Genomic DNA, 24,983 nt, shown 5'->3' on the forward strand with positions numbered 1-24,983 from the left:
ATCTTTCTGTTCCATCATGCTGTTATTTACTATTAACTTTAATGTCTTTTGAACAACATATTATACTCCAAAATCTATTTTAATTTCTCTCACTACTGGCATAGCAACACTTGCCCTTTGTCTACAGCCATTTAACCCCTAAATGCTGTATCATGTTCCCTGGTATATTGTCACAGAATCAAAATAACCAAATCATATTCAAGTGGAAACAGTACAAATCTTGTGAAAGCTTACACGGTTTGTGCTTACCAAAGTACATTAAGCTAAGCATGTTTGTGGCATGATACAGGCTATGCAAGTTCCAGTAATAGCTCACTGTAAACAACATCAAAGCCATTACCACCTAATCAAAACACAAGAAAGAAAGAAGGATTTTGACATTTTTTTAATTGTTTGAGCAACGTTTCTTTCAGTGCTGTGACCAGTAAATTTGTGATCTAATTGTTTTAAAAAATAATTCTGCACAAGAATCTGTAAGTTTTGTAAAACAAGAAACAAAATGTCATTCTATTTAAAAACATTTATGCAATAAACAGGCAAATACATTTCTCAAATTAATGCAGCAGTCCATAAATCAATTAGTTCAAAAATAAGAAAAATCGTTAACTTCAATGCCCACATAAAAAAAACAACAAAGCAAGATACTATATTAGAGTGGAATCTTTATTATTCTGTTTGTATATTTAACTACTATCGTAGTCAATTGAAATTCTGAATATTTGATCTTTATTTCATACTATGGTTCTATTCTTCCATAGAGCGTGGTGTTCCATGAACAATGAATACTGGTTTTCATTAATAGATCAGAAGTCTGTGTATTGAAACAAATTCTGCCCAGATACCAGGGGTGTCACTACATAAATATATTAACATTTACTATACATCTAAAGTGCAATTACTGTTTAAAAGTCATACACTGATTGTCATTGGTGCCAAAATTTTAAAATTCTGTGAAACAGTGTAGGCATTTTTTACTTTTTTGAAATAGTGAAATAGAATCACGGAATGAATTTTAAAATTTTAAACAGCTAGATCACTGCTAAAAAAATGTTGAAATTCATGTAGATTGACACATTACATAGGAACACTTTTCACAGTTCTAGCAGTTCATAATGATCTGTATTCCCATCTGTGACACATACATTACACCATTACAATAATTAACAGGCATATACCAAAAAATTGATGAAAAACCTTGCAATTATTTACACATTTGATTACGGTCTGACATATGGACAGAGCCACACATTGATTAAGTAATTCATGCACTGCAAAAGCGAGAGAAAGGAAAATGAATTTTTGCTTTTAGGAAGGGAAACTACACTTAATGTTGTGTTTATTTGGAGCAGTTCAAAACAAATTTATATAGAAGATGCTCTCAACTGCCAAAAAGTGTAATTTCCCAAATATGAAAATCAAGAAAACAAGATATAGAATGGCGTAAGAAAGTGGTGAATAGCAGCATAAATAGCTGTTCAAAACAGTGATTGCTTATATTGGGCTTTTCCACCACTTTCTTGAATTAATGATAACCTTTATTCCATTAAGTGGTCATTCAAATGATTGATAAAAACGGCTGACGTGTCTGCATGTTTCCACCCTTCCTCCCCACCCTCCCCTTTCCCAATTCAAATACATAAAGTAAACCGAGTACATTCAATGCAGTTCAGTAAAGGACAGAGATATACAAAGACTCCTTTATATTGCAACTAAAGGTAGGCACTTTGATAGCCAAAATGTCCATCAATCAAAAAAAACTAGATTTTGCTTCTCACTGTTACAAGCCCAACAATGAATTGCAGATAACGGCTGTAAAAGGATGAGAACACATAAACTAGTTCAGCAACTTTAAAACCTAAATGTGATAAAATCAAAATAAAGAATCTCCGTCACAATAAAACTGAAATACTCAAGCAAAAAAATGCACCTACATTTAGAATTCATACATAAATACAAAGATGAAGTGGTTTTCTACATAGCAGCAAATTACAATATGTAAAAAGTGATCAAAAGGCATGAATGGAACAAATAAATCTTGGTGCACTGCCCTTGCTCTATATCTAATAGATGAGTAACACTGTAATATAATACATTCTATGTAGAATTAGAATTGCAACAATGATGGAGTGTCTCTGAGTATCTTGAAATATGGCATCCCATCCTCCCTGCTTGGCATATGGATGTCCGGAAGAAATACAAATATATTCAGTGCACGTGGTCTGTTTTGAGGCTGAAGAGTATATATTTCAACAATATTAAAAATAATACTTAAGAATATGAATGCTAAACTTTGAAATAATTTTTTTAGACATTATATTTAGATTTACAAGTTGGGCAACAGAACTATAATGATGCTTTGGATTTCTTCTCTGGACTGCACTTCAACAGTGCTGACTAGAAAGCTTGCTGCAGACATCAGTTATGGAAAGAGTCTTCCTTGGCCACTTTGCTCATTAGTATCAAATAATCTAAAGTGCTATTGTCCTGAATTATTAGACAAGAAGCAATTATATGAGTCATGTAAAACAGAGGGGACAAAATTAGTTTAGAAAAAGAAGTTTTTTTGTTTTACAATTGTGCAATGGATTTAATCAGAATAAATGTGCCAAATATTTGTATGCACATACAATTAAAAACTAATAAATCTTTGTAGATATGATTAGCTAAATCATAACCATCTTAAAATACTAGATCTTAGTTTTATCAATAAACCATTGATGTTAAACTCCTTTAAAAGGGAACACATCTGCTAAACTACAATGTCCAATATTTCCCCTTCCTTCAATAATTTTGCAAAATTCTTCTTGGTAGCCAGACATCACAAAAACTCCGCTTAAGCTGTGATACAACTATAAAACTTTAAATTTGTATAATTGCAAGGAATTACAGATACTTCCAAGTTGTTACCATTATGTATCTAACAATCTATTTTCAATTCTATGAAGGAAAGTCATCCTTTTATCACAGTCTCATTTCATACAAAATTGTGCTGAAGGTTTTGACAAAATTACAAATGTATTACGATGTTTTCAATAACAGCAAGGTGTAAGAAACTTAACAATAAATTTTTTAAAAAATTCTAAACACAGAGAAATTAGGAGTAGGATTAGGCCATTTGGCTACTAAAGCCTGCTCTGCCACTTTGGCTCATCTCACAAAGGTAAAGAATTGACAGTAAAATAAACAATTATACCCAAACTCAAAAACCACTGGGGGACATGTTTGATGGATAGGATTAATTAATTTTTCCCTCGCTCTCTCTTCCTTATATCATTTGGTCAAGTTCTGCAAATCTGATAGATTGAATTAACCCAGAAAATATTAAGAATCAAACTTGGATCTCTCTACTGACAAGTCATAGCAATATGCTTTTTTACAGTACAAACACACACCATAGCCACTTTATGAGGTACACCTGCTCATTAATGTAAATATCTAATCAGCCAATCATGTGGCAGCAATTCAATGCATAAAAGCATGTACATGATCGAGAGATTTAGTTGTTGTTCAGATCAAACATCAGAATGGGGAAGAAATGTGAACATGGAAGATTGTTGGCACCAGTCAAGGTGATATGAGTATCTCAAAAACTGCTGATCTCCTGGGACTTGGATGCACAACTGTCTCTAGAGTTTATTGAGAATGGTGCAAAACACACAAAAAAAACATACAGTGAGGGGAAGTTCTGTTCGTGAAAATTCCTTGTTAATGAGAGAGGCCAGAGCTGAATGTTTCAAGTTGATAGGAAAGTGACAGTAACTCAAATAACCATGTGTCACAACAGCAGTGTGCAGAAGAACATCTCTGAACAGACAACACATTGAACCTTGAAGTGGATCAGCTACAGCAGCAGAAGACCACAATGGGTGTCACATCTGTAACTAATACAAAGGCCAAGAACAGCAAAAGATATGAGCTCAAGTAAAACAAAGAAAATGAAATATTAATCTAAGCAAGATAAATTAGTTGGGAAAAATGGGAAGTGGCATAAAGCTACAATGTGCAATGTTACCCTTTTTCAGGAGCAAAATGAGCACAAAGACCCTGAGAAATAATACTAATATTTAAAAACTTCATATTTAAAAGACACTGCTCTAAATATATTACTTTAGCTTTCAATCTTAACAAAGACACTCAATAGGGTTAAATTACAAACTTGTAGAGAAGTTTTTAAATTGCTCACCTTTTCAGAATTTTTCTTCAAAAAAAAAATGATCACATTGCTCTGCTATATTCAATACCACTTTTTGCTGAGATACCAGGCCAGGGTAAAAAACTGCGAATAATGTTCTGCGCTTGACGGTATATCCGCTGAGGAATGGAGCAAGGCCTCAGATTCACCAGAGATGAACCAATATGATGAATATAGTCAGTGAGAGGATGATGTCAAGGACTATAACAATAATAATGTTTGCATAATTAGGCTAAACACAATAATGCAAAATTATACAAGTAGCTTTGAAACTGACAGGGCAATTTGATCAGCATCCCTCCATGGAACTGCAATGAAATCTACAAACATAAGAATAAAAGCATTTGGGACAAAAGGATGAATGTTTAAGAATATGTATTCCTTCATTCCCCAGGGAATGATGTTATGATAAAGCAAAAATTAGCACTACAATTACATCATGATAAAAGGTATGCAGATATTCTATTCCCAAAGGGTCTATCATAATCAATAACCTAGAGCAGGGGTTCCCAACCTGGGGTCTACGGACCCCTTGGTTAATGGTAGGAGTCCAAGGCATTAAAAAGGTTGGAAATTCCTGCACTAGAGGGTGGAGAATCAACAGCACTCTGTTATTGGAAGTTCATGCCTTCTTTGCCAGATACCTAATTAATTCTCCTGCTGAAATTTTGTTCTAAGGGTTAAAAGGTCATTTTCTCTATTTTTTTTTGTTTGTACCAGTACTTTTCTTCCCCCCCCCCACATAGTCTTACTGCCAACAAAGGGTAATTTTGTAATGATCCTTTCTGTATCTAGTGCCACCCTAAGGACATTAAGCAGAGGATTCTCAAGGATATGTCAGCTGCAAAGAAGTTCCTTACATAAAAGAAGCATTACTATACGCCAAACTAAGTCATACTTTTCTGCCTAAATAGATGAGGCATATCTAAAAAGACTTGGTACAATCTTAACAGCTGCTAATTCTATTCTTCTTTGCTTGCTAGTACCATCACCTTGACGATAACAGCATCAATAATTTTACTCGTAACTCAGACAGTACTACGAGGGGTGATTGATAGGTTCGTGGCCTAAGGTAGAAGGTGTCAATTTTAGAAAACCTAGCACATTTATATAGTCCCCTCCTACATTTACACACTTAGTCCAGCGGTCGTAGAGCATACGGATCTTGGACTTCCAGAAAGTGTCCACAGCAGGGGTGATTGATAAGTTTGTGACCTAAGGTAGAAGGAGATGAGTTATTAACTTCAAACTTTCTGCATAATCACTCAAAGCGTTGAACCGCATGTGCATGTAACAAGAGCTGTATAACTCATCTCCTTCTACCTTAGGCCACAAACTTATCAATCACCCGTGCTGTGGACACTTGCTGGAGGTCCAAGATCCGCATGCTCTACGACCGCTGGACTAAGTGTGTAAATGTAGGAGGGGACTATGTTGAAAAATAAATGTGCTAGGTTTTCTAAAATTGACTCCTTCTACCTTACGCCATGAACTTATCAATCAACCCTCATAATTCAGAAACCTTAATTTTCTTGTAAAACCAAAATTTTCTGTGTTCCATAACTTGGTCCAAATTTCTCTTAAATGCAAATTGACTTCTACTTATGAAATGATAGAGTTCGAAAAAATTAAGGATGCATACTTCTGCCGAAAATTGTTATTTTTATATTTACTATGCCTCCTTCTCCAATCTCTCCATTGACAAGTAAAGCTAAAGAACTAGTTAAAATGAACTCCTTAATTCACAGCTGGTAAATACGTGGAACAAGTAAAAATCAGTTACTTCATGGTTCATCCAATACAACTTATGTTTTTGAATAAAACAAAGCATACAACAATGCCATATTTTCTTGTATCGATGGTCATAATTTAGATTTAAGATATCTGCCTTCTTTCTTTTAGAACTCCTCATCTAATAAGAAATATTTGCAGCTCCTGGAAAAAACTGGACTCCCCCTTTTTTCATACATACATACAAAGCTGAACTCCAGTGTCACCTAGAACGAAACTTTCACCATTCCAACATTTTGATATAGTTTCCAAACTAAAGGAGGGGTGAAAATTCAGCAGAATTTGAATAGAAGTTCCCATTTTAAATGTCCATGCTATCTTCAGAAAACATTAATGGACAACAAAAATTTCCCAGCTCTGCTTGAGGCTACTATAAGACCTGATCAGAGCTCGGATATCCTGCAGTAAGTAACTCACCTCCCTAGCCTTCAAAGCCTTTCCACCATCAGGAAGATGCAAAACAAGAATCTGATGGAATACACTTAACTTAATGTAAAAGTACAGTCCCATCAACCATCAGGAATCTTAACACCATTCAAGAAAAAACAGTTGCCTGTTTAGCATTCAACACTGCAAGCAATCATTCTCTCCAGCATTAGCATAGAAGCTGTTTGGTCTACATGGTACACTACAACAATCCATAAGAACTCCCAAGCCTTCAGTCTGTACCTACCGGAAGGACATGGAAAGCAGGGATCAGGATATCACTACTTGCAAGCTGTACAAGTCACTTAGTTAGAAATATAATCATCCTTCAGTATCAATGGAATCAAAATCCCACAGGAATCTATGTAACAACAATGTCCAGATAGCTTAAGTCGCATACCAAGGTGATGATTCACCACTTCATCCTCAAAGGTAAAAGGAACAGTCATTAAATGCCAACAGCATCTATATCCCACTAAATTAAATATAAATAAAACAGCTCTAATAGCTTCTTCCAAAATGTTACAAATAGTAAAGCTCAGGTCCTTTCTGTCTGATTTTTTTTCTGCTTTCCAAATTCAGAATGGACCTTGGCAGATTCACAGGTGTCTAACCAAATTCTTGAAAGGTAAATTCCAAATTATTCCTCTCAGCCTTCAAAGAATATCTAACAATACAAGAAAAGATTGCTACTTGTTAATACACTTGCACCTGCCTTTGATTTGCTTGTTATTGGTCAAGAAATCGATGAATGCCGATATCTTGATGATATTCACTAGCATTTGTTTTGGGTTCAGATGATCAGTTATTCTCAAATGCATTTTTCAGCAAAGTAATTAGAACTGTCCTAAAAAACAACTATTCTTCCCCCCATAAATGTCTTCCGAATCAGTTATTTTAATCAACACTGATCTATAGTGTGGACACATAGAGCCTATATTATATTTATCAAATAAACAATTTTGAAACATATGGCTATTTTTCATGATGAAGACCGATAAGGGTGTTTTTTTCATTTCAAAGGAAAAACTTTGAAATCTAAATGATTAATAATGAATAATTTCTAACAACACTCATCCCCATCCAAGTTAAAGGTCACTTAATGAGATGATTCGAAGATACAATGTACTGGCGAACATCTGTACAGAAAGGCTACTTTGTTATCCACATATATGTTTCCAGGTATTTTTTTTATCTTCCCCCTCCCCCCCCCCCGCCCCGGTATCCTGGAAGCTAATTCAGAGTTTTACATTATTCCTGTGTATTCTTAATCTTATTCCTGACCTAAATATTAAATTATGTAATTGATAAGACTACTTTACTATGCCAACACTAATGCATACCTGTAGAAACCTGGACAAATAGTGAGCCCAAGCTGAAGAATAATACTTACCATTATAGTGCTCACTACCCAAAAGGATGTTCTCCAACATCATTACAGAATCAATAATTCCAATTTCTTCAATTCAGAACCTGGTAATCCAGAAAAAGAACTGCACAATTGTTGGTAGGCAACAAAAAAATAATTAACAGGATTCATTATTAGACAACTAAGCCTGCAAGAATCACTCAGGAGCCTTAAAAAATTCTAAATTAACAATGGAGATAAATCCAACTGTATATGTGGGAAGTTTTCAAACAAAAAAATGTCAGATTTTAGATGGGTTATTATAGTAATTATTATAATAATTATAATTAGTAATTATTATAATAGCATTAATTTTTTAACTGAAAATACAAAAAAATTAATCTCAATTTCAAAAGTGTTGATTTTCTGTGGAATTTTAGTATTCAAAAATTTGATATATAAATTATCAAACAATTTCAATAAAAACATTCTTAATTAAATACAAAATTACATACTTTTGGAAAGTAAAGGGAGTTAAGCAGCATAATTTTTTAAAAAAAGGATATAAGATTGTCCAAGGAGGATGTCCCCCGTTGATATAAAGAACATAAGTGAACCCATCCTTTAAAACACCACGTATAGAGTAGTAATAGGGCAGATAATGATGTTGCTTAAAGTCCCTATTTTCATAGAAGTGGATGGCAGTACTATTAGTAGTAAGGACATGCAAATAGATTGCTTTGCAATGATCTTGAGCAGTGGTTGATATGTGATCCTTCAGACTTTCAAGTAATAATGAACCTTTAAAATAAAAAAGTACAGAAGATATTAAAACATTTCATTACCTTTAACATTTATAAATTAAAAGCCTACCTAAAGGAATGAAAATCTAGGGAGAATTCTTACACTAGCAAAAATATCCTCAAACAGATAAAGACAAAACAAAAAGTCAGATACCCCAACTCTTACATTTCCTTTCCCAAAGCGCATCAAATTGATCTGATGATAGCAGCTATGTAGTAGGCTGTATGTGTGACAATGGACAAATTGTTTTACAAGCTCATATTATTTATTACTAGCCAAATCCAGTGGAAGTATTGAGTTACTATTGGAAAGATTAGAATAACATACCAAATATAGGCATGCTATGCAAAACTGGATCATGTTAAACAGCTGCAAATGCAAACATGCAGAATATATTCAGATGAGAAAATTGTGCATTTTCATGGGAATTGACCTTCTCAAACTAAAACTGTAAAAGAATATAAAGGAGTGTCATAAAATAATTCTCAGACCTAAAAATAAACACACATCAGATTGATATATAGTATCCAGATAAACTTTTACCAAGTGATGGTGCTAAAATCTTATAATATCACCATACTAAGATGTATTGCTACAATTATGAAAAAAGAATAGCATATAACTAACTCTGCATTTTAACTAGTGAAACTAAACTACATGCTCTTTGAAATCCACTGGCTGTTTCTTCTGGTTTTTCTTATTCCTGTTTGAGGTACCACATACCAGTCAACAATTGTTTTGTCAAGCCACAACCACTGCACCCAGGTACTGCCAAGTATTTCTTCCTGGTAAACTGACTCAATAATAATAATTTCCTCTGATTTCAAGATAGGCATTTTAAATCCTAGTCCACTTTATTTTTCTTGCTCATCTGTAAAATACTGGAATGCAATTTGGCATTTTCAGTTGCTCAAATCTCAACAGGTATAAAAGTGGAGCACAATAAAACACATTTGATACCCCACAGGAATATAGAAATAGTCTGTCAACACAGGCAATATATATGATTTCCTCTCCCCAACCACAAAAGGAAATACAAAATAAGGAAAATCCAATGTTGTCAGACTTCTCTGTCACTAGGGATTTTGACTTGCAGCTAAATTAATTTTCAAAATATCCTTCACTAAATTACTTTTGAAAGCCCAGACAGTACTTAAATATACTGCACTACTGTAAGCACTGTTAACCATAAAGTGACAACTACGTAAATAGAAAATTATTGAATTCAATTGACACTTGCTTTCTCTCAAAATACATTCTCATTAGATTGCCCAAATACATTCTCATTGGATTGCCCATACCAATTATGCCCTTCCTTTAAGGCATCTTCAATAAATAATGTGAACAATTTCCACTGATCAAAACACTTTTCTGAGTTCTCTATTACAAACCAAAATTACCTTTGATGCCTCTCTCTGGTCATGAAAATACATTATAGATAGCACTGCAGAAGTGAATTTGTCTACCTTAACTAAGAGAAAAGCCACAGATATCAAGAAAAAAAAGGTCCACACTATGTTAATTTACCCCTTTGTCTCATTTGTAAAAAGTACACAGGTTGAATACCCCTTTTCTGAAATGCTTGAGGCTGGAAGTGTTTAGAATTTTGGAATATATAATGAGATAGCTTAAGATTGCCATCATTTCTGACTCTGAATTTACAGTGCCTATAAAATCACCCTGTTAAAGGTTTTCATGTTTTATTGTTTTACAACATTGAATCACAGTAGATTTAATTTGGCTTTTTTTGACACATAAACAGAAAAATACTTTCGTGTCAAAGTGAAAACTGCTCTCTACAAGGTGATCTAAATTAGTTACAAATATAAAACACAAACTAGTTGATTGCATTAGTATTCACTCCCTTCAAGTCAGTATTTAGTAGATGCACCTTTGGCAGCAATTACAGCCTTGAATCTATGTTGGTAGTTCTTTATCAGCTTTGCGCATCTGGGCACTGCTATTCTTCCCCATTCTTCTTTACAAAACTGCTCAAGTTGTCAGACGGCATGGGGATCATAAGAGAACAGCCCTTTGGAAGTCCAGCCACAAATTCTCAATTGAATTGCTGTCTGGACTTTGACTTGGCCACTCCAGGACATTAACTTTGTTGCTTTGGTTTAATGCTTGGGGCCATTGTCTTACTGGAAAACAAATCTTCTCTGAAGTCGCAGTTCTCTTGCAGAGTGCATCAGGTTTTCCTCCCGCTCTCTCTCTCTTATGTGCCTTGCGCGTTACATGTTTGGGCGATCATGGCTTTCCACATCGAACGATCCTACGCAGCGTCAATGATATCTTGCACATTAAGATCTGTTAGTTCTTTCACAGTGTCCATACATTTTCTTTTTTGCCTTCTTCTTCCGTGTTTCACAGACATACAGCCTTGTAATGTTAGGTATGCTATTTCTCCCTTTCTGATGACATGGCCCAGGTATTTAAGTTTCCTCTCATTCAGCGTTTTCACTAAAGATCTTTTTGTATGGGCACATTGGAGTACTGTCTCATTAGTTACCCTATCTTTATATGATATTTTCAGCATTCTTCTAAGAAATGATATTTCTGTTGCTTCTAAGTTTCTTTGGAGTTCTGGTGTTATAGTCCATGTTGCAGAAGCATATAGCAAGATTGACCTGATGTAACATTTTAGTAGCCTAGGCCTTGTTGTCACAGAAATGTGTCTGTTGGTAAAAATGGGTTTCATTTTTTGGAAGTTGGTTTTGGCAATGGCAATTCTTCTTTTTATTTCTACCTTACTTCTAGCATCTTGTGATATAAAGCTACCAAGGTAATTATAGCTGGTCTTTTGATCAATCTCTTGGTTACCGATGTACAATTGGCAGTTGGGAGTATCCTGCTGTTTTGATATTACCATACATTTGGTTTTTTTACAGCTGATGGTTAGACCAAAACCTGCACTTGTTTGTACTACTTTGTCTAGGAGGATCTGTATGTCTTCTGCAGCACTTGCTATTAGGGTGGTATCGTCTGCATATCTTATATTGTTGATGTTAACACCTCCAATTTTTATCCCATCTAGGTCTTCTATTTCTCTGAGAATAATTTCACTATAGATACTGTATTAAATGATTCCGGTGAAGCAACACATCCCTGTCTAACTCCTCTTTGAATTTTAGTCCAACTACTTATATTATCATCAATATTTACCATCGCCATTTGGTTCCAATATAAATTTTGAAGCAGTTGTTGGTCCCTTCCATCAATGTTTAGTTTAGCAAGAATTTGAAATAATTTTTCGTGTTGCACTTTGTCAAATGCTTTAGTGAAATCAATAAAACATAAAAAGACATAATTTTGATATTCAATTGCATTTTCTGAAAGCATTTGTAGTATGGAAATTGTGCTCCTAGTTCCTCTATCCCCAATAAACCCATATTGCAGTTTAGAAGTTCCTGGCCTTAACTCGTTTTTAATTCGACTCGGAACAATTTTCAACAAAATCTTTATTATGTGACTCATAAGACTGATTGTTCTATAATTTTCGCAGTCAATAGTTCCAGGAATTTTTGGCAGAGTTATAAATACTGATTTCAGGAGATCATCAGGCAATACACCAGACTCATATATGCAATTAAACAGTTCAAAAAGAATATCTATGCCCAGCATTTCCCTGTATTTTGCTGCATTCAGTTTACCTTCTACCTTCACAAGCCTCCCTCGGTCTGCTGCAGGATGCATCTACCACCATCTTTCACAATAGGGATGGTGTGTTTTTGATGATCTGCAGTGTTAGGCTTACGCCAAACATAGCATTTAGTCTGATGGCCAAGAAGCTCAATTTTGGTTTTATCAGGCCGTAGAACCTTCTTCCAGCTGACTTCAGAGTCTCCCTTCATGCCTTCTGGCAAACTCTAGCTGAGATATCACGCGAGTTTTATTTTTCCCTAACAGTGGCTTTCTCTTTTCCACTCTCCCTTGAAGTTGCGATTGGTGAAGCACCCGGGGAAGTTATTGTATGCGCAACCTCTCCCATCTCAGCCTCTGAAGCTTGTAACTCCTCCAGAGTTGTTATTGGTCTTTCGGTGGCCTCCCTAACTAGTCCCCTTCTTGCAGTCACTCAGTTTTTGAGGATGCCTGCTCCAGGCAGAGTTACAGCTGTGCCATATTCTTTCTATTTCTTGATAATTAATTTAACTGTACTCCAAAGAATACTGATTGACCTAGAAATTTTCTGGAATCCATCTCCTGACTTATGCTTTCCAATAACTTTTTTGCGGAGTTGCTCGGAGTGTCCTTTTGTCTTCGTGGTATAGCTTTTGCCAGGATAATGACTGACCAGCGGTTGGACCTTCCAGATACAGGTGTATTTTTACTATAATCAATTGAAACACCTTGACTGCACACTCTGATCTCCATTTAACTAATTATGTGACTTCTAAAACCATCTGGCTGCACCAGTAAAGATTTGGTGGGTCATATTGAAGGGGATGAATACTTATGTACTCAATTATTTTGTATTTTATATTTGTAATTAATTTAGATCACATTGTAGAGAGCAGTTTTCACTTTTTCTGTTGATCAGTGCCAAAAAAGCCAAATTAAATCCACTGTGATTCAATGTTGTAAAACAATAAAACATAAAAACTTCCCAGGGGGTGGGGTGAATACATTTTATAGGCACTGTACGTGCTACAAGTAAGCAGTCTTTGTCTTACACTTGTTCATCACACAGTGAAAATTATTACATACCATTAATATAATGTGTGCAGGGTAACACAAGAAGCCCACGGTGGCATCGGAAGAATACTTGAATCAGCTGTTGAATAGTAAACAACAGCAGGCTTTCAGTCACCACCTACAATGTTATTTATTGATTAAAAAGTTCTAATACTACATATTTATATTTTACTTTTTTAAGTTTATGTTACAGTATAAAAAAATCTGCTTTGTACACTTGTTCTGCTGATTTTCATCAACGATGATCTTTGCAAACGTATCAATTAATTTCTCTGCTGCTCCATGATCAACAGAGCTTTATCTATAATTTTTATTAAATCTTTAAAAATTTAATGTCATGCCTTTTCTTAAATTTCTGCGACCAGCTTGCTGAATATTCAAGATTACCTTCAATTTTCAGTTTGTTATGATAGATCTTTGCTTGCTTCATAATCAGCATAACGTGAAGCAGCATATGTTCACTCCGACGGTGACGAATCCATTCTTTCAATACACATATAAGATCTTCAGTTTTTGCTTTAAGCAGTCTTTTTCTATTTTTCATTAACTTCTGTTCATTACATACGTGAAGTTACTTCTCTGAACTGTTTGTGAAGCACAGAGACCTGCTAATCACCTGGGATTCTTCCCAGTGCCTTGTGGGATTTTCCATTGGTGACGTCATGCCAGCGCTCAAAAAAATTTTGGATTTCAGAGGTTTTCAGATTTTGGAACTTTGGGTAAGGGGTATTCAACCTGTACCAGTTGTAATCTTGTCTATGTCACTTCTTTGGACACAGAACTACTTAAATATGCGTGGTTTAATTGTCAACTATTGCTATAGACTGTGGATTACCCAAAATTATTCAAAACTTTAAATAAAATGCATTAGATAATCTTATTTGCTGTTTTAGTATTTTGGTATTGAATATTAAAACATACTTCCAAGTAAACCCCTGAAATATACATCTTTTTTCAAAAAAACGCAGTTTATTGTGTTCGCTGATGCACACAACTTATAATACTCTTATAAAACTAAATCTAAATATCATGACTGATATCCAACCTGTATTACTGGCTGACTTAAAAAAAGTCAGTAAAGAAAGCAAGAGACTCTGGAAGTGGTTCAAGTGCAAGATGCCTGGGGCCTAGGACAGGGAGTATTGATGTTCTTTTGAAACATGTGGTCAGGCAGTCCAGCCATTGCAGCAAAAACCTAATATTGTGGCATTTCTGCAATTTCAGTTATATCACAAAATTTAAGGACACTATTCTTGACCAGCATTATTCAGCCACTCTGAGGTATTTCACTGGTGGTCACAGTTAATCAACTGAAACTTATGTCACTGACCAATGTGGTTGATACTATTCAGGCACTTCAGGAAAAAAACTTGAGTTGAATTTTGAATGTCTTGTTAAGCAATTTTCATTAGCTTTACTCAAGGTCAATGGTGATTTTACAATTTGTCATTCAAACTGGATACACCAATGACTATACATTTCAATGCCATCATGTTTCTTTGTTAAACTTCAGAGCAAAGAAGATCAAGCAGCAATATAGAACATAGAAGAAAGAGTACAGCACAGGAACAGGCCAATCAGCCCACAATGTTATGTCAAATCAAAAACACCCAAACACTAATCCCTCTACCTATGCCATATCCATATCCCTCCATCTTCCTTACATCCATGTACCTATCCAAACGTCTCGTAAAAGCCTCTAATGTATTTGCCTCAACCACCATACCGGACAGCGCATTCCAGACATCCACAACTCTCTGAGTGAAAAAAACACCCCTCACCCCCGGAACCTAACCCCTCTCACCTTCAATGCATGCCCTCTGGTATTGGATATTTCAACACTAGGATACAGATACTCTCTGTCCACTCTATCTATGCCATTCAAGATCTTGTAAACCTCTGTCAGATCTCCCCTCAGCCTTCAACGCTTCAGAGAAAACAACCCAGTTTATCCAGCCTCTCGTGATAGCACATGCCCTCTAAAACAGGCACCATCCTGGTAGACCTCTTCTGCACCCTCTCAACATACTTCCTATAGTGGGGCGACCAGAACTGTATACAATAATTCAGATGTGGCCTAACCAGAGATTTAAAAAGACTGAAAAGATCAGGTGGTGAGGAGCGAGACGGTTCAGATTGCTGCTCGAAGCGGCAGAACCCAATGTTCGGATGGACAGTTAAGGTTGGGCGAGATTGAAAAGGTCAAGGTGTCGGGGCCCAAGGTGAGGGACAGACCAATTAAGGTCGCTGCTCCACAACGGTTTCTTGGCTCTGCGCTGAACTATGGGTCTCGAAGTCTCTTTGCAGACTTCAGTTCAGAAACACTATTTGCTTCTGGTTACCGTTTGCATGATGTATTTTTCATTGCATATTGGGTGTTTGATGGTTTTTTATAGGTTATTTTACTCTTTTATTTTCTTATGGACATGATGTGTTTTTTTATTTTCTGCACATTAGATGTTAAGACAGTCTTTTCTCATATATACGGGGTTTGTTTTTGGGTTTCTTTGTTTCGTGGCTGTTTGTTAGGAGAAAAAAATCTAAGTAACTCACTAAAGTTAAATTGTTTTCCTTTTATTCCTCTGACTGAAGGACAAGTAGATACCCGATCAATGGTCTTAAATGACTGCCAACAAATGATTATGATTAGAAAGTTACTTGCAAGGAATCAGGTGATGTCTGGCAATAGTACCAAATTGCAAAGCCACTTTGTTTTATCCTTTTCCACCCCTCTATGACCAATCTTCGTAATGAAAGTGATCATTCACAGTAAATGGCCGATCAGTACTGTTCCTGCTTATTTAACCATTTAGGTTGCTTCTGTAAAGTATGTAGCCAGCAGGTATTATTTTGGTTAAAATGAAACCCTCAGACTTCCTGAGAGAACTCCAGAGGATATGAGAACAGGTCACAATGAAGCTCTGGAGGAACTCACAGAAAATCCAAAGGGAAGATAGCATACTTACAATTCAGCTCCCTTATCTCTGCCAGAGTGTTCTACTGCAATCTGGGTACATGAAAATATAGTGTAACAAAATAAGGAATGCTGGTTGCGTAACTCTCATCATATTTTCACTTACTTCAATTCCATAAATCAATCTAGAATGAAATTGAGTTCTTGGTAGAATCTTACTTAAAAACTAAGTAAAATTCCAGTGAAGGGAATATTATGTCAGCTATTATTTTTGTAAACAGGTTAGATTGAACCAAAATTAAAAATAATTCAATTTTTCAAAACTGATGCCATTTTTAACCTACATAGATCTTGATAACAATCAGATAACGACCCTGAAGATACTTAAAACCCAACATAAAAATAGTGGCTTTCAGATACCTTATCTTCGGCAAAATCTTACACCAGAAATAAAATGACAACCAGTGAATACACTTACCTATTCCATGTTTTCGGAATTCCTTTACAACTCCTAGACTTAAAATGTAAGCAACTTGTGTCTCTACAGGAAAACCAGAGGCCAGAATATCTCCATCCTGAGTGCAATAATAGGAAGATTTTGTTCATCAGATATCTTACTCGATATCTTTAATAAGAGTGTTTTCCTCAGCAACCAAGCAGAAAAAGTTGGAAATACATAGAACACTCCACATATTTTTCAGAAATGTGTGTTTTTTAAATATCTGAAATATTCCAGATATTTTAAAAACCAAGAAATAGACCCAGTTTTGATTATAGGAGAGAATTTTTAATTAGTTTACTATTTTGGAATACTGTGGATTCCAGTTAATTAGGCCATCGGTTAATCAGGGAAGCTGCAGGAGACTGTTGCTGAACAGTTTCTGACTAGCTTCAGTTGCATGCACTCGTGTAGCCATTAAGACACTACACTATGTTTAGAGCGAACATTTTTTTTTAAATAGCATCTGTCGCGTGTGTTTGTGTTATGTTATCCATTTGGGCCGAAAGCCGCCAATTCAAAAACGAATGATTTTTGAATATTTTATTTTTTATTTTGACTTTAAAATATTTCAGATCCTTGCCAAGATGCCATGAAAAGATTTGACACTAGCTGAAAAAAAATTACCCTACAGGACCAAATTACAACCCATCCGTCTCACACCAATTATTTATTGTTGGATTGTGACACGACTTCATGCAGCAAGGCAAAGAAGGCAGTCCATTAACTGCACTAGGAGACTGCACTGATTTTATTCATTAACCGTCAATCAAAAGAACATGGTAACATACATTGGATGAATTTCTCCATTGTTAATTATAGAAACTAAAACAGAGTTTTATAGTACTGTAGTAGTATTCATAGTGTTTTCATTTGTTCAGTATTTAATTTAAATACATAATTTGTTACTCGCTAAATAGTACTTTGTCTTCTTTTATATATCGCTTTTACTATTTTCATGAAACTTCAGCTAATTGGGGTAGTCGCCAAAATGTACTGGTCCCGATGTGCCCCAATTAACTGGAATCCAACTGATTGATTCTTGAAATGTTCAAGTAGAGCTGACCAAGCAAAAATTACTGTTTTCCTGCATTAATATCTTTCTCTTCTGCTGTCTCAGTAAACTTATCCAGCAACTAACTATGAAACCTTGACTAAATAATTGTTCCTTATTTTGTGATCTGGACAAAAAGTATCAACATGCCCTTTTGCCACAGCAGTTGAACCAGTCCTGCTTTTATCAAATAATGTATGTGGAATTCCAACAGATGTTATGAGTTAGAAAGCTGCTTCTCACTGAACCATCTCCCATGGAAATTAGCTGGCTAAACCTGGAATGGTCCACTCCACATAGTTCAAATTCATTTAATGGTTGGAATACTCTAGGAATTTTCAGTAATCTTTGTAAATTGCAATTTGGTGGCAACAAGGAAAGCACAGAAAAGTGAACAAATTATCGTAAAATAACACTCTGCAACTTGCATCACTGTGGACATTTCTAATTTCAACCTATATTAAGAATATTAAGCTGTGTATAACTGCTTAAATCTGCCTGATGCTGTCTTCAATTTTTACTGGATCGAAGTGCCTTTGTTCTTTATTTGCCATTTAAACAACATGATCTTATATTTATAATTTATAAATTTCTTATATTTATAAATATAGTTACAATAGGCAAACATGAACTAATAGGAGAAAAACATTTTAGCAAGGATTTCTAACAAATGAGTCTAGTATATGTATTACAGTATTTACAGCAAAACATTCTTGTCATAAATACTTGCTGATTTGCATTTTTCAGTTAATTTTAATGATGAGATTTCTTGAGACATCCATCATTTGAAGTGGAATGCGGCACAGCAACCTATAGGATGCATGGCAAAGACATACCTCTTTGTGCACCTTTGTTCTATTTTTTATTTCAGCCACAATCATTCCCACAATGCCACCTTTGTATGTGGCTGCTAGGGAAAAAAATTTCTTGTTGGACGTGATGTCCCGGTACCATGAATCTGGATACCTGTAAAAGGAGAAGAAAAGATCAATCTCCTTTCTACGAGTTCTATGTTAACAGAGAAAGGCAGGGTTAAATATCTTTTGTGAAGTTTCATAAATTATTCATGATTATTATATTCAACCCAATGTAATAAAGGTTTTATAAAAAGAACTTATTCTGAAGCAAAGGCTTAAAACGCTGAAAAAGGATCTCATACTTTCTCAGCATATATGACGAATAAACTTTTCTCCGGCTTCCAGTCGGGTGCAAGTATCAATTTTAACCTGTTTAGCCGCAGGAGAAACCACTGTGGAACTCAACCTCATGAACTTAGGGATAATGTCCTTGTCCTGGCATCTCAGAAGGAAGGCTAAAGAACAAAGAAGTGTCGCCTTCTCTTCACACAATGATTCAAAGCAATGAATATTGTGGTGAACTTCCTTCCCGTGGAAGTTTCCTGGCATATATGACAAATAAACTCTTTGCGGGCTTCCAGCCGGGTACAGGTATCAATTTTAACATAAAATCAATGGTTAAAATCAATACCTTTACCCGGTTGGAAGCCCAAGAAGTGTTTATTTGCCAAATATTTTTTGTTAGATGGCAATCAGCAAAGACCAGTACTTCTGATTGGATCACCAGGGCATAAGATATCTGTAAATACAGGTTTCCCCCGCCATCCAAAGGTAGGGTGTTCCTATGAAACGGTTCGTAAGCCGGAATGTCGTAAAGCAAAGAAGCAATTACCATTTATTTATATGGGAAAAATTTTTGAGCGTTCCCAGACCCAAAAAATAACCTACAAAATCATGCCAAATAACACATAAAACCTAAAATAACAGTAACATATAGTAAAAGCAGGAATGATATGATAAATACACAGCCTATATAAAGTAGAGATACTTTTCTGCAGCACTGTCTAGCGCAGCGAAAATCTCACGGCAGCACTCTCAGCGGAAGCGCTCTCGGCAGAAACACTCTCTCCAGTAACCTTTACACTATGAAGCTGCCAAATCATACCAAATAACACATAAAAATACACAGCCTATATAAAGTAGAAATAATGTATGTACAGTGTAGTTTCACTTACCGGAATCAGAAAGACTCCAATAAATTGCAGTTTCGCTACAGTTAAACACTTGCTTATACGAATAACCACCTTCTGAAATTATTTTCTTCAGTTCTGCTGGGAACTTTTCAGCAGCTTCAGTATCAGCCGAAGCACTCTCTCCAGTAAACATTAAACTATGAAGCTGCCCTCACCTCAGAAACCGATCAAACCACCCATGACTACCTTTAAATTCCACTTTCGCAACACTGTCATCACCATCGTCCAGTGCTTTCTGTTTCAGCTTACTAAAAAGACCGACTGATTTCTCCTTAAGTATAAGAAAACTTAACAGAACACCACGCTTTGTACATCCATCAATCCACTCAAGCAACAGACTTTCCATTTTATCCATTATTGGATGCCGACTAAGAGGGACCACTTTGCTACGAGCAGAACCAACAGTAACATCGGCAGCTTTCAAAATTCTTTCTCTCTGCGTATAAATAGTGCGAATGGTGGATGCAGGCAAGTTCAACGTGCGGACAATGTCCTTACTTCATTCACCACAATCAAAACGCTTAATTATGTCTAGTTTTACACTGTGTAACATCCTTACAAGCTCTTTTAGGCTTTTCCGATACCTTAGAACTCATCTTGCTAATGGATGCACAAAATAAATCGAGATAAAGCACGTGTTTAAGCAATGGCGGCTAGAATGCAGTTCCGGGGAAGGAGCTTGGCTGTTCGGGCACGTGCTGCCTTTTTTTGTAACAGTGAAAACACCTTCTGTTAGCGAAAACAGGTAACTAATGTAGGTCTTTCGTAACAGCGAGGTGTTGTAAAGCGAACGTTTGGAAAATGGGGGCCACCTGTACAACAATAATACTCCACCAAACATTATCTGAGAGACCACAAACTACACTCTGAAAAAAAAAATTGGAAAATAAATAAGTAAATACTTGTAGTACTTACTCTATTGGGAACCAATCACCACAGAGTTGCTTCACTGTATCTATGTCATCATGACAGAGTAAGCGAAGTTGTATTTCACTAAGTACAGTGGAGGACACGATGTCTGTCATTCACAGCTGAAATAAAAAGCAAACTTCATAATCAAATAAATGCAATCAAATCACATCAAATCAAAATTCAACGAGGTTTGTTATCATTTTATTTGTACTCTAAGTCACTGCATGTACTCCACATCATACTACAGAAACAGCTGAACAGAAAAATGCAATCTCTATAAAGTTAAAATATATTGTAAAATTAAAATACATTTCTTAGCAGTTAAAGAGATAAATACTAAATAACTAACACAGAACACCAGGAGCATAAAGCAGTTTTCTATTTAAAACCCATGTTAAATATTCTAATAAATTAATATTTGCAATAACTTTCCAGCAATCCACAGTAAAACCATAAGACCATTAGTCTTCTCCACCATTTCATCATGGCTGATCCATTTCTCTCTCAACCCCATTCTCCTGCCTTCGCCTCATAACCTTTCACGTCCTGACTAATCAAGAACCTGTCAACCTCCGCCTTAAAACACCTAATGGCTGCCTCTGCAATGAATTCCACAGATTCGCCACCCTCTGGTTAAAGAAATCCCTCCCCATCTGTGTTCTAAAGCAACATCCTTCCAAACTGAGGCTGTGCCCCCCACCATTGGAAATATCCTCTCCACTCCACTCTATCTAGGCCTTTCAACATTCCATAGGTTTCAATGAGATCCCTGCTCATTCTTCGAAACTCCAGTGAGTAAAAACCCAGAGCCACCAAACGCTCCTCTTACAATAAGCCTTTAATTCCTGGAATCATTCTCATGAACCTCCTCTAAATCCTCTCCAATGTCAGTACATCCTTTCTTAAATAAGGGGCTCAAACTGTTCATAATTCTCCAAGTGAGGCCTCACCAGTGCCTTATAAAGCCTCATAATTACATCCTTATTTTTATAATCTAATCTAATCTAACATAATAATCTAATATTCTAGCCCTCTGAAAATGAATGCTAACATTGCATTCCCTTCCTTGCCACTGAGTCAACCTGCAAGTTAACTTTTAGGGAATCTTCACTGGGATTTTTGAATTTTCTCCCCATTTAGAATTCACCAGTGCACTTTAGGAACTGCTCCTGGTATCCTACTTAACTTGGGTCCAAGCAGAACAATACTATCAACACTGGAGTGGTTCCTTAAGGTTGTTTCAGCAGGACATGGCAGTGGAGATACCTCCCACTACCTATTAAATGCTCCCAATGGCGTGCATCTCAAATACTCCGACAACCAAGTCCAGCTCTTGGTCTTCATGTGTAAAACCCACTTCTACCGACAGAAGGGGAAAAGGCGGGTTACTGCCGCTGTAGAACCAATCGCTTTGGGCAGATGGGGCTCATCAGCTGTGTTTAGCAGCTCATACAGGAGAAGGAAAACTCAAACTCTGCTGCCTTGCAGCTATTCCCACTGAAGGGGAATGCTTCATGAGTAAACCCTAAGGTAAAATCTGGAGCTGCAGGCAATCCTACGTTCGAGTTCAATGCTGACTAGCAACCCCTGCGGCGCCGCTAGGGTTAAACCGGTCCCTGCCGTTCCTTTGGATTCGTGAGCTGGGTGGAGATGGGGGCGGATGGGGTTGCTGCTACATGGGCAACAGCTGCACTCCATATCGCTCTGCCCTGGTTTGCCCATCATGCAGATCGTCCATGGTCAACACTGGCCAACGGAGAGCCTCAGTTAAATTGTGCTTTAAATAATAATACTCATAACCATTACACTAAAACACTGTTTACTTGACTGGATCAGCCATCACTCATTCTGGCATACTGTATTGGTGCCCAATCAACACTAAACTTGTACTACTTCTACAATGATAACTCTGCATGAAAAAGTTCCTATTGCAGACGCCCCCCCCCCGCCCCAGATTAAACGAGGTCACAGCACAATGAAGCAGCAGAAGAAATTACCGGTTGGTTGATGACAGGAAAGCGCTACCACAACACTTGACAAGTAAAAAAGTAGATATTGCTATGAAGTTGGTCAGTGAATGGGAAGGTATTTTACTGAAATAGACTCGTCACTTGATCAACAACAGTACTCTCGATGGAGGATACAGAAATCTCAATTTGTATAATTTCAAAGAAGACAACTCTGTTTTTCTTGAAACTGGGGACAGAAACAGACTACGTTGGAGAATACGTTTCCTGTCTGTATTACTTTCATCTCAATTTCACTCATGCAAGCGCAAAACAGTTAACAAAGTCCCATTCTTAACCAATGAAAATATCCTAACAACACTATTTTTATATTATGAGATAATGTATCCCATTGAGATATATCAATTTTGATACTATTTAGAGACAGTTACGTGTACGGATCATTCGAACTTAACAAATAATATAATCACCCCACCCGCGGTGTTTCCAAATCGAGTTAACTAAATAGGTTTATGTCATTAAATAATACTGCTCCAAATCTGATCTCTTGCTTCATACGCCAAGCGACCCAGTCTTACATTTTTAAAAAATGCAAAATCGCTTTAAGTACTCAAAATCTAAACAAACGAAACCCACTCTACAACCTAAAACAGAGCATCAATCAGAAACTGTTACTTTTTGTGACTTCAGTCAGCCCAAGTCTCCCGCCCTGCTCGTTTCAATTGGTAGTCATTACCCAGTTATAAAACAGACCGGAGACTCGCCAGTTTTCACTGGGTGCTCCGAACGTCAATCTCTGCTCAGCGCCCCGCCTACCCAGCCTCCCCGCATGCGCATGAATGCCGTCACTGGCCTGCCGGCTGTCGTTTACTGCAAAGCCTAAAGCTGGCGTTAATCGAACACCGGCTCAGCGAGGTATTCTTGGCGACATCTACGGCGGCCTTACCTCGCTTCCGCAACGGACGTGCGGGAAAGAAAGCCAAATGACACGATAATTACAGGACAAGTCGGTATGATCAATGAGCAAGTACAGTCATTCTCGTTACCGTAAACAAGTGGATCACAAATATACTCAACTGACTCCCGGCCCAGAGATGGAACTTCCGTTCTCGTAGATTTCTCGCGAGATTTCATTGGGACTAACACATTGACATCATTCCCCGGCGATCCCGTTGATAACTTCGGTCTGATGCCGGTACGGGGGTTTACTGCAGAGTTTTGATTTTCGATGAAAAGTGAAGTGCAATAGCTGCACGCACACCAACTTTTCAGCCAAAGGGAATTGAGCGGTTTATCTTGTATTTTTTGTTACGAATTAAAGATGTGTTAAAAAACTTTCCAAAGAAAATAACACTCGCAATCAGGCCTGCAATATACGTAATTACCTCGAAAGGAAATAAAACATGTAAAAAGACTTCATTATTAAAATAATTTAATCATTTAATTCTCATTAGTTGCCGCCTCGCACCACTTTTTCTTGCATCCTTGCAACGATCCTCATAATGACACACTGAATATTGGTTTATTATTGTCACATATTGTCAGGTAGTGAAAAGTCTTTGTTTTGCGGTCAGTTAGACCTTTCTATAGGAGTAGTAAAACGAAAATTAATACAGAATTTAGTGTTGCTGGGAAATACGTTGAGATAAGAAACTATCAAAACTTTAAACAATGGATCTTACCTGAGACTCCTACTGGAGCTAACAAAACAGCTTGCTATCCAGTGGTTAAAGGAGCTTGGACTGTTGTTATTTTTTAGACTTGGATTGCATTTATATTGTACATTTAAATTAGAATCATACACCTTATCAAAATTGGAATAACTTCTACATAATGATTAGGTGTACATGCATGAGGAATGCCAAGAAAGTTTGAAACTTTCAATTTCCAATATTATAAACAAGCAATATGGGCCATGTGTGTACAGTATTCAGTGGGCCTGACTGATTAACTGACTAGCTGACTTTCTGTTTTCACTACTGCTTACATACAGGAAATAATCCTTTTTGGTTACATAACCAAAAAAAATGTGAAAAAATGTGAAACCAAAAAAAATGTGAACACTGTGCAGTTCTTAGCAGGATTTTTGTCAGCAAATGCAACTATTTTTCCTCACTACACAAGAGGGCATTTGACCTATCAAGTCGATGTATTTCCTTTCCCCATATTCCCATCAATTCTTAGTGCCTACACAACACCAAGGGAAATTTACTGTGGTTAATTAACCTACAAACCCACATCTTTAGACTATGGCAGGAAAGCATCAAGAGGAAATCCATAGTCACAAAGTAAACGTGCAAATTCCACCCAGAGTCAGAATTTTGGTGCTGG

At 36.5% G+C, this 24,983-nt stretch overlaps 1 protein-coding gene across 3 annotated transcripts; it reads right to left on the reverse strand.

Moving 5' to 3' along the window:
- Positions 1-404: 404 nt before the first annotated feature.
- Positions 405-23,751, reverse strand: naa60 (N-alpha-acetyltransferase 60, NatF catalytic subunit). 3 transcript variants are annotated; one of them, XM_072268753.1, is made up of 7 exons: positions 23,699-23,751; positions 20,689-20,804; positions 18,560-18,689; positions 16,649-16,745; positions 8,324-8,558; positions 4,184-4,372; positions 405-2,230 (listed from the first exon to the last, which is right to left on the reverse strand). In XM_072268753.1, exons 2-6 carry the CDS (start codon positions 20,796-20,798, stop codon positions 4,216-4,218), a joined length of 729 nt encoding a protein of 242 aa, XP_072124854.1. In that variant the 5' UTR covers positions 20,799-20,804; positions 23,699-23,751; the 3' UTR covers positions 405-2,230; positions 4,184-4,215. The 3 variants fall into 3 exon arrangements, with proteins under 3 accessions (XP_072124854.1, XP_072124853.1, XP_072124852.1); XM_072268752.1 differs by lacking the exon at positions 23,699-23,751 and adding an exon at positions 22,683-22,907; XM_072268751.1 differs by having other exon boundaries at positions 406-2,230; positions 23,599-23,751.
- Between the last annotated feature and the right edge of the window lie 1,232 nt (positions 23,752-24,983).

Source organism: Mobula birostris, chromosome 9, assembly GCF_030028105.1.
Source record: "Mobula birostris isolate sMobBir1 chromosome 9, sMobBir1.hap1, whole genome shotgun sequence".
NCBI classification, from domain to species: domain Eukaryota; kingdom Metazoa; phylum Chordata; class Chondrichthyes; order Myliobatiformes; family Myliobatidae; genus Mobula; species Mobula birostris.